Source organism: Pistacia vera, unplaced genomic scaffold (genome assembly GCF_008641045.1).
Source record: "Pistacia vera cultivar Batoury unplaced genomic scaffold, PisVer_v2 Contig996, whole genome shotgun sequence".
In the NCBI taxonomy this organism is placed as follows: domain Eukaryota; kingdom Viridiplantae; phylum Streptophyta; class Magnoliopsida; order Sapindales; family Anacardiaceae; genus Pistacia; species Pistacia vera.
This window is the reverse complement of record NW_022196885.1, coordinates 3098-13933: the sequence shown is the minus strand read 5'-3', so window position 1 is coordinate 13933 and position 10836 is coordinate 3098. Positions and strand designations below refer to the sequence as shown.

General features: G+C 34.3%; 1 protein-coding gene and 1 long non-coding RNA gene across 2 annotated transcripts; both read left to right on the top strand.

Moving 5' to 3' along the window:
- The first annotated feature begins 1511 nt into the window (after positions 1-1511).
- On the top strand, positions 1512-3595 carry LOC116121579 (putative disease resistance RPP13-like protein 1). The gene has a single exon (XM_031407533.1). It carries the CDS (start codon positions 1517-1519, stop codon positions 3593-3595), a length of 2079 nt encoding a protein of 692 aa, XP_031263393.1. The 5' UTR covers positions 1512-1516.
- A 3692-nt stretch (positions 3596-7287) lies between these two features.
- Positions 7288-8264, top strand: LOC116121580. Its single transcript, XR_004126745.1, has 3 exons — positions 7288-7355; positions 7681-7980; positions 8079-8264. It is a non-coding gene; the product is annotated as an uncharacterized LOC116121580 (long non-coding RNA).
- The last annotated feature ends 2572 nt before the right edge of the window (positions 8265-10836 follow it).

The window sequence follows — 10836 nt, the reverse complement described above, 5'->3', positions numbered from 1 at the left end:
GATAGAGTGAAGCCATAAAAGGTCCACTTTCATTTGCTGCATAAAATTTAATTCTTCCAACAACCAATTTCAGAAATGAAGACACATCCACCACATGTACGAGGAAAACAAAATCATTTAAGTTTTGTTTGTTAGTAATTGGGATGTTTCAATTGGTTTCCATTTAATTTTCTAGCTGCCATTTTAACCGTATGGGTGAAATAATGCTATTAAAAAAATGTGTCTCGCAAAAATAATTAACTATATAAAAATGGATAATAATGTACAAAATTAGCTTCATATCATTGGACAAAAACAAGATAATGATTAAGAAAAGTACTTATATCAACATCAAATTAGGGTTTATTACTCGGGGTTGGTCCATTTTAACCATAAGATCATCTAATGCTCAATTTAGAAACTTAAACTAAATTTAGGTGAATAAAACTGTAAGATTACATGAAACTTAAGAGCCTTGAAATGCATTAAATCAAGGTACTTGCTTGTGAGAAATGAAAATACTTACATGGGGGCATAGAAGATATGAAGAATCAATAGGGACTCGAAAAATTTATGCGAAATAATTTCAACATTGGAATGCCCCATAGATCTTAAGAAATCAAAGACCATAATATAGCCGTAAATCAAGCTTATTGATCCGTATCCCATGAGAGAATATCCAAGAATTGGAATTACAATTACTAAACTTAATGCTCTAGAGGAGTTGCATGCCCAGCTGAAATAAAAAAAAAAAAAAAAAAAAAATCATATAATTAAATTGAAATATTAATATGCAATGAATTGGATTGATCATCAGTACAAAAGTTGGAGCGAAAAAATCTAATCTTATTTATTGATTTTACCTCATACAGCTTGAGGTACTGGAGATGAATGGTAATTTTTATCGATTACAGAAAATATTTTAATAAATTCAATGACTATAGAAAATATTTTAATAAAGAATATGGCCTGTAACTTTCAATAAATAGAGTTAAAATTTTCTTAAATGCCTTGGTCAAGTGGTTCCCCACCCTGAATTAGTAAGTATTGTAGCCACAAAGGCCTGTAACTTTCATGTATCTTAAGAGTTCATTTGCAGCATCCTTTACACAAAAGTTAACCTGTTTCTATTTGCTTTGCTCTCAAACTCAGATCGTTCACATCTTTTCTTTTGATTACCAAAACCATGGCTGAACTTTTGCTCTCTGCAACCCTTCCTTTGTTGTTTGAAAAACTATCTTCCCCTGAGTTGTTCAATTATTTTGCAAATGAAGAAGGGGTTCGTTCAAAGCTCAAGAAGTGGGAAAGGAAGCTACTTAAGATTGAGGCGGTACTCAGCTCTGCAGAAGAGAAGCAACTAACCAACAAGGCTGTGAAACTGTGGCTCGATGATCTCCAAGACTTGGCTTATGATGTAGAGGATTTACTGGAAGAGTTTTCCTATGAAGTTTCACGTCAGAACTCCATTGATACCCCTTCTTGTTTCAATAATTTCACTCCTCACGCTATGAAGTTTGATTTCAGTATGCGATCCAAGATGAAAGATATCAATGGCAGATTCGAAGAGCTCTATAAAGAAAGAGTTGAACTTGGATTGATGCACGAGACTTCTGGAGGGACATCAAGTACTGCTGCATCTACTCAACAAGGAGTAGATCCAAGACCACCCACTTCCAGTCTGCCAACTGAAGAAGCTGTTTATGGGAGAGGTGAAGACAAAAAAGAAATAATTAAGATGGTGTCAAGTGATAAACCAATAGAAGCCAACTTTGGTGTGATAGCAATTGTGGGCATGGGAGGACTCGGCAAAACAACACTTGCTCGGGAGGTTTACAATGACAAGGAATTGGAACTTCTCAAGTTCGAGAAAAAAGCATGGGTTTCTATCTCTGACGATTTTGATGTTATGAGAATCTCGAAGTCAGTTCTCGAGTCCATAAATCCCTCATCCAGCAGTCTAAATAGTTTAAATGAAATACAAGGTAAGTTGAAAGAGAAAATACGTGGAAGAAAATTCCTGCTGGTCTTAGATGACGTTTGGAATGACAGAGAGAGTTTGTGGGAAACCTTCAAGTCTCCATTCAAAGATAGTGCACGGGGAAGTAAAATAATTGTGACTACACGCAATGAAGGAGTTGCAGTAACAATGAGATCCTTTGAAACTCATAAATTAAAGACTCTTTCAGATGATGAATGTTGGAATTTGTTTATGAAGCATGCACCTTCGACTGGTATGGATACTAATGCTCTTGGGAAATTTCGTGAACGTGTTGTTAAAAAGTGTGGAGGATTGCCGCTGGCAGCAAAGACTCTAGGTGGTCTTCTGCACTATGAACCGAAAGTTGATGCATGGGAGAATATTTTAAACAACAGAGTATGGGATTCAACTAACGGAGATGACATCCTTCCCGTGTTAAGGTTAAGTTACCGTCATCTTCCTCCACATCTTAAAAGATGTTTCGCTTATTGTGCAATTTTTCCCAAAGATTATGAGTTCAACGAAGAGGAACTTGAGCTTTTATGGATGGGAGAAGGCATTATTCAACAATCAGATGAGCACCTAAATTTGGCTAGTGAGTATTTTCATCATTTATGTTCCAGGTCTCTTTTTCAAAAATCAAGTAGCAATAATTTTAAATATGTAATGCATGACCTTGTTCATGATCTAGCACAATCTGTTTTTGGAGAAATTGGTTTTAGATCAGAGGAAGCCATTTCTATGCTACCAAAAAATTTTGAAAGGACTCGTCATTTTTCTTATATTTCTAAACACCATGATGGAAAAAATATGTTCAAGGACTTGCAAAAATTGAAAAGCCTAAGAACATTCTTTCCAGTATTTATGAGTCCTTATAGACAGTATAACCCTGAGTACATAGATGCTACAATTATTTTTAATTTATTGCGGCATTTGAAGAAGTTAAGAGTGCTATCTTTAGAAAGATACTTCATCACACATTTACCAAATTCAATTGGAGGCTTGATACATCTGAAGTATCTCAATTTGTCCAACACTATGGTCAAAAGTTTGCCTGAGTCAACAAGCTCATTACTTAACTTGCAAATTTTGCTACTAAAAGACTGTTCTCGTCTTTTGGAGTTACCTTCAAAGATGAGATATTTGACCAATCTATGTCATATTGATATTAAAGGTGCAAGGTCATTGAAAGGGATGCCGCCTGGTATGAAAGAGTTGATAAACCTCCGAATGTTGTCTAATTTTATTGTGGTCAAAGAAAAGAATTTCAATTTGAATGATTTGAGGAATTTAAGATTTCTTAAAGGAGAGCTTCACATTTCCAAATTAGAGAACGTTAGTCATCACAACCAAATTAGAGAGCCCGTACTAAAAAATATGAAAGATTTAGAAATATTGTTGCTGGAATGGGGATCTCAATCCGATGGCTCACCGAATGAGGAAGTAGAAAGACATGTTCTTGAGATGCTAAAACCTCATAGCAATTTGAAAGAACTTGTAATCAAGTGCTATGGTGGTGCATGTTTTCCATCTTGGTTAGGAGATTCGTCATCGCTCTCCAATATGACAATCCTTAAATTAGGAAAATTTAAGAACCGTGCAAGGTTTGCCTTCAATCTGGATGTTGAGCTCACTTAAAGACCTGGCCATTCAAGGGATGGGGAAACTAGAAAAAATAGATTTTGAGATGCCTTTCAAGTCCATTAGAGGTTCTTCGTTTTGAAAATTTGCAAGAATGGTGGTTTTGGAACACTAAGATAGAATGACGATGTTTTGAAATATTCCCTCTTCTCCGAGAGCTTTCCATTGTGGAATGTCCAAAACTTGCTGGAGAATTACCTAATAGTCTTCCTTCATTGGAAAGGCTTTTTATTCAAAGTGTTCAGAGTTGAAGGCTTCAATTTCAAGTGTTCCATCGCTATGCAAATAGAATAATTGACGTGCAAGGAAGTGGTGTGTCGTAGTACTATCTACAGAATTCCGTCTTTAATCCTATGGCTCCTTCAAGTACTCCAAAGTTTGGAAATTGGATAAAGCAAGGATTTCAAAAATTTCAAAGATTTTGGCTGTGAAGAGCTCACAAATTCGTGGCAAATTTGAGTTTGTGTTGGTAAGCCACTTCATGGTATCATAGCCTTACATCCCTTAAAGAGTTGTCTTTTGTAAACTGTACAAGTCTTGTTTTGTTTCCAGAGATCGATTTTCTTCCCATCTGATTCTTTGACGATTAGTAATTGGGAGGCTCTAAAATCTTTGCATGAAGGATTGAAGCAAAAAAATCTAGAAAGGCTTGTAATTAAAGATTGTGATTCTCTACAGTCTTTGAAGGAGGTATACTACCTTTATATTTGAGAAAATTGAGATTGAAATTGTAAGCAATTAACATTTGGAGGATTTGAGTACTACTCGTTTGGAGTACTTGGGCATTCATGCCTATCCTCTCTCACGTGCAATCATCAGGTTGTTTTGCCTGACCACTCAAAAACTTTTGATTGAAATGTCAGAGCTCACAACGCTATCATCTAGACAGCAGTGTTTTCCTAAGCACTTAAAGGCCTCTATATTTTCTCTTGTTCAAAGCTAGAGTCAATAATAGAGACATTTGAAATAGCAGTGTCCTCAAAGAGATTACGTTTCTCGCTGTGTGATCAACTTAAATCGGTACCTTCAGACCTACACAATCTTACATGTCTTCAGAGTATTGCCATATCCTCTTGCTAATATGAAAATATCCTTCAAATTTCCAAACTCTCTCCAAAACTTATATGTAAGGAATTGTCCAATATTGTTTGCAGAAGAAGGTGTTCCAACCAACCTAACAGAGCTCTATGTTCAGGAAGGTTCCAAAATCTGTAAGTCCTAATAGAGGGGGGATTGCACAACCTCACCTCTCTTAGACACTTCGTATTACTGGATGTGATGATTCAGGGCCAATTTCTCAAGGAGCATGGGAACGACCTCCTCTCTTAACTTCTCTATCTACTTGTGTCTTCAAGAGCCTCACCTCTCTTAAATCGCTGGCAATTACAATTTTCGAGAGCTAAAACCTTCAACTTGAGTTGCCTCATCTCTCTGAAAGTTTGGAGATCAATGGTTGCCCAAACCTTGAATCCATTCCAGACTTGGGAAGCCTCGCCTCCCTTGATAGTTTGGAGATTGAGAATTGCGAAAACCTTGATCACATTCTAGATTGGGAAGCCTCACCTCTCTTGAATCTTTGTCCATTGATGAATGCCCAAAGCTCAAATCCATTCCAGATCTGGGAAGCCTCACCTCTCTTGATCTTTGTCCATTGATGATGCCCAAAGCTCAAATCCATTCCAGATCGGAAGCCTCACTCTCTTGAATCTTTGTCCATTAATGAATGCCCAAAGCTCAAATCATTGCAAAGCATGCCACCCTCACTTCTGGATTTAAGTTTATTACCATTGTCCATTGTTAAAAAGACGGTGGAAAAGGGTAGAGGAAATACTGCTCAAAGATTGCTCACATCCCTAAGTTCGCATAGATGGAAACTTAATCTTCAATTCAAAGGAGGAAGAGGAGCAAGAATGGGCATAGTTTTTGATTTCCCAACATCCAATCTAAATCATCTTACTTCAACCCAGTTGGTCATTTTCCTTACACTTATTTCTTTTATCTTCCGCTTAACTTCAAATTTCCTAAAATTGTTTTTTTTCGTTAACTTTAATTGACTTGTTTTTTTAACACCTTGTACTGCAATTTGTCTGTCACTTGTCTTTATTATAACTTTTCACTAGATTTAATCATGTATATTCTTCACTTTGATACTCTGTGGGTGATCTAATTATGATTTCTCTTGTGTGAGCTCTGATATTAGAGATATAATTTGAATTATTTTCCTCATCTTTCTGTGGTTTCAGATAGTTAAGCTTCTACCCTACGAGGAGTCAAATTTTACCACTCAGAGATATAATTTGAATCTAGCCTTTTAAAATCCCAAATGAAGAACCAATACAGAATCATCTCATTCCAATTTTAGGTTTGTCGTTTCAAACATGTGAATGGTTTTCCATATTATAATCATAAATATGGTGTTGATATATCCCATTTCGTTGTTCTACAGATTCAATCCAAGAGTGGAGTAAGACAATTTGATACAAGAATACAGAATCTTTCTGAAGTCATCGGTTTCTTTCAACTCTTTGGGTGAAAGGTAACCAAAAGAAAGTCTTCACACCAAATTCCCATATTTTCATTATTGTTTATATAATATCTGCCAAGTTTCCTTCCACATCTATGGTTGCCAGATTTGAGATACTTGTTGAGGTGGATGAATCAGACTGCGATTGCAATGCCATACAATTTTCCTTATCCAGTTGCACGTAAGCATATTTGACATACTTTTTATATTTAAAGTCCTAGTAAATGGTAATCCTAGATCATCTTTGATTCACAGGATCAAGTTGCCCTCATCAGCACAGACTGACTTAGCCTTTAAGGTAGTTCATCTGGTATAAATAAAGAGGATGGTGATAATGGATTCTTCTGTCTACATATGTGTATGTAGAAATAACTTTGCCGCTAGATTTTAACATTTTGATCTGACAACTTTAGATAGTAGATTAACATTGTATTATTGCTTTGTTGCCGCGCTCTATAACTAAAGTCTCTGCCATTGATTGGAAGGCTCGAACCAGTAAATTATGTTTTATGAAAAGAGGCCGAATCCATGAAAAAAGTCGTAATCCTTCATTATTTACTTTTTAGTCTTAAATTTTGTTATTTCAAGCTTCCAATAAGACCTTTCTTAAATTTGGTTACTCTAGCATCTTTATTCATTTTTCAAAGAAGAACAATTAGTGTAAAACCAAGTAATGACATTCAACATATCGTTGCCGAGGCACTACAACTCGCTTGTAAAGCATGTGAACAGTCTTTCCTCCACTATGTTTTACGTTCTCTAAAATCATTGCCTTTTTTCTTGGACACACATTTATACATGATTTGTTATATATATGTTCAAGGTGATATTTCCTATGAATGGAGTGATAAAGCATTTTTCTGATCTAAAAATGTTGTAGTACGCTTGTATCCATTCCTATTAGGTGTGATATCCACTTGGATTTGAAATTCTTTGTCTTTTACTAAAGTGTAATCCCAGATCATCTTTGTCTTTGATTCACAGGATCATCTTTTAGTAAAGAGGAAGATGATAGTGGATTCTTCTGTCTACAAATGTGTAATGTATGAAACGACTTCTTTTCCATTATGATTTTACAATTTTAATTTGACAGAAATTTTTAATAGTTTAACGTTGTATTATAGCTTTCTTGGTGACTGCTTTGTACAGAAAGTGACTATCTGCAAACAATTGGAAGGTTGGAAGCCAGTAAAATTACTGTTTTTCAAAAGAGTTCAGTATCCATGTAAAAAGGTTGATAGTCTACAACTTCTACGTCATTATTTATTTGTTTTTTAAATTCCTTATATATAAAAAAGAGATTTAATTTTTCCTTCATTGCATGCTATTTGTCAGTTTTCATGAGTTGTCACTGTTTTTGTTATCTTATTTCATTTGTTAAAAGAAGAAATAATGTCAGCAAACCAAGTAATGGAGCTCTACATCTCCTTGTTGAGGTAGAACAACTCGCTTAATATAAGCATCTAAGATATTCTTTCTCTGTTTATGTTTTCCCAAAATCATTACCTTTTTTTCTGGGAGAGCATTGCTACATAATTTTTTTTATAATAATATCCAGGTGAATCCTATGAATGGAGTGATCGAAGCAGTGTTGATCAGAAAATGTTTTGCAGTACTTTTGAGATCTCAGTTCCTATGCTAGTATGAGCTTTCCAATTGGATAAGAAATTCTTGTGCGTTTTGAGACGAAAAGGTCAATGCATTTCTGCAGGATCAAGGAGTGCAAAATTCTCCAATATTCCGTCTCTTGAAAGATCATCAAGAAGGGTTCTTTGCTTGAATCTTTTGCCAGAGAAGGCTTGCTTGATATGATAATCTCAAGTCCTTATCAAATGATCTGCACAGTTTCACCTCTTAAGTAATTTCTTGCTGAAATGTTCTTAAATTTCCGTCTTTGGTTGTTGCTTTGCCCAGTTGAAACCCGGATATTGATGTCTATCCTTTAATAATTCACAGTTTGTTGCAAGAGAAGGATGGGAAGCCTATATTCCCTTGAAATGATACAAAAATATGAAGACGGATAAAGGGCACAAACCTCTGGATCCATTCATTCACCATGGTATTGTGAACTTATTGTGATGATAAGGAATGTGAAGGCTGAAAAAGTGTAGTGGCAGGGCAGCAATTTAAGCACCGAAATTGAGACGGTTTCTGCATCCAAAGAAATTAATATGTTCATCTCCTCTTCTTCTTTGATTATATCTAGGCCAGTGAATGGTGATGTTAAGAAAATGTATAGGTGAAGAGTGAGCGTTTTGAGTTTTGAGTTCTTGTTTAATTAATTAGAGCCAAAGACTATTGAGAAAATTTTCACTTTCTGGGATTTGAGTGCATTAAGTGGGAGAGTTAGAAAAAAAATATGAGAGAACGGTTGTGGGTTTAGATTTAACATGAGTCTATTAGACTTGTACTATTATTCTCTATTTTAGTCATTTGACTCACAGCCCGTGGATGTAGGCATGATTTGCCGAACCACGTAAATTTGGTGTTGTTATGTGCGTGTGATTGTCTTATTGCTTTCTTTATTTTTCATATTTAAAGAGATTGAGAGAAAAAGGCTTCAAGAAGAACAGAATTCCAAGAATTTTGTAACTAATTAATTTTCATTAATCAGAAGAATGAAGTTCATTTGTTTATACACAAGGTGTAGTTGACATGCTGGCAATCCGCAGGATGTGCTAGGTCAACAAACACTTCAACTGGAACGACAGCAGAAAACACAAAATTTGAGGATCAAAAATGCTATTTTAGCTATGCTTCAGCTTCTTCTCTTCTCTGTTGAACAGCAGCAATATAGCAAAGATTAAAACTCTGCGTAATGCTCAACTTCAGCTTCTGTTAATATTAACAAAGTTCTGTTTGCATTAGGAGTTTACCGAACTTAACAGCTTCGCAAAAGCTTTTCTTCTTCTCTTTCACAACTGTTGCATTCTTCATCACTTTGCTGAGTTGCTGTGACTAGTTTATGTTGGAGTTTCACATCGATTAGACACGTTCAAGTCTATTAGCTTATAAGAAGGAGTAATTCTCTCATTCAACAAAACCTTATTAGGTAAGAGTCAAATCTATCTCAAATCCTATCAGTTTACTTTAAAAAAAATATATATTTTATTAATTTATTGAATTAATTATGGAAATCAGATGTGATATTTTTCATATTTCAATTATTCTCATGATGAGAAATAATGTATGTAATAGTGGGAATATAAAATAAATCATCTTACTGATTTTTATAATGTTTGAAGCGTACATGTTGAATTATCTATATTTTCATTCACATGATTTATAATTTATTATTACTATTATTAGTTTATGTATACATGAATAGTTGCATATATGTGGGAATATCATTAAAGTAAATTTACGAGAATGTTGTTAAATACATGAATTTCTTGTTTGGAGTATTTATGGGTGAGATCAGTCATAATTGCTAGAGCAGTCTATTTATTGACATTTATAAATTTTTAGATCTTTTTCTCTTATTTGTTAAGTTTATTTCTAATTTAAAGCCTATGTTCTTTTCTTCTTCTTTTTAATTTATTCATNTGTAAAATTATATAAAGTTTACTGAATGTTTAAAATAAATAGATTCTTATCTTAGAATTCTACCATGTTAAAAGGTTTCAAAAACTGGATAAACTTTTTAAGAGTTATTTATATCAATAATATATTTTGGTAATTTTGCATATACAATATAATTTTAAACTTTATAAAATTAATAATGGAGCTTAATTGGACTTTAGGTGGACTCAAATAACAACACTCTTTCTCAATAGGCCCAAATAAACCGAAAACTAGGCCAAACGTGGTTTACCACAAAAAACTACTGATTAGACTGGGAATCAGTAGCATCTTTGGTCCGGTTTAGGTTCTAGGAGGATTTTGTTATATTTTAAACCTGTAGGGGTTAACATAATTTTTTAGAGATTTTTTGCAGTATTTCAAAACCTTAGGGACTAATTTTTTTGGGCACTTTTAAATTTATTAAATTTTCAGGGATTAACTTATCATTTTTAGGGGTATTTAGTAATATACTAAAATTTAAGAAACTAATTTATAATTTCAAAAAAATATGTGGTTGTTGACGTCCCGGTCCCACAAGGATTGGCGGTACCACCAGTTGATGAAAATGAGCTCTAGATAGAGCCTAACTTTGCTCTCTCAGTCTGATCCACAGGAGCTTCCTTTTGAATTTTCTGAAATCTTTCAGTCGGTGGAGTCAACATCTGTACAAATTTTCAAGTCATTAATGTGTTAGTTTTTTAAAAAAAAAAAAAAGAAAAAAAAAAAAAGATAAGGGACGTCCAAGATGCGTCTGATTCAGAAGAAAAGGACAAGACAAAGGCCAGTTAATGGATGACATTTTCATCAGCGCGTGACAAAGTCAACAATATTATTCGCTTAAGGAGTTGTTGGGCTGACGGTTTTGTTTAATTTAACTGGGCGGCGTTATATGTATATATGTGTATATATTTTTTTAAGGTTATGAAGGCCCGCATGGAGTATTATATTTTAGCCTGAGGGGTTTAGGCTCAGCTTGTGTGGGCCTTGCCGCCTAGTTAGGTTAGCTCTTATTTATTTATTTTGAATGAAGTGATCGACACTATACAGATGGATTTATGAAGCTTCATTCTTAAATATATATATATTTTTTTTATTTTTTATGGCACCTCATAAATTTCATAAACGCTCTTCATTTTTTGTTTTTTTTTTT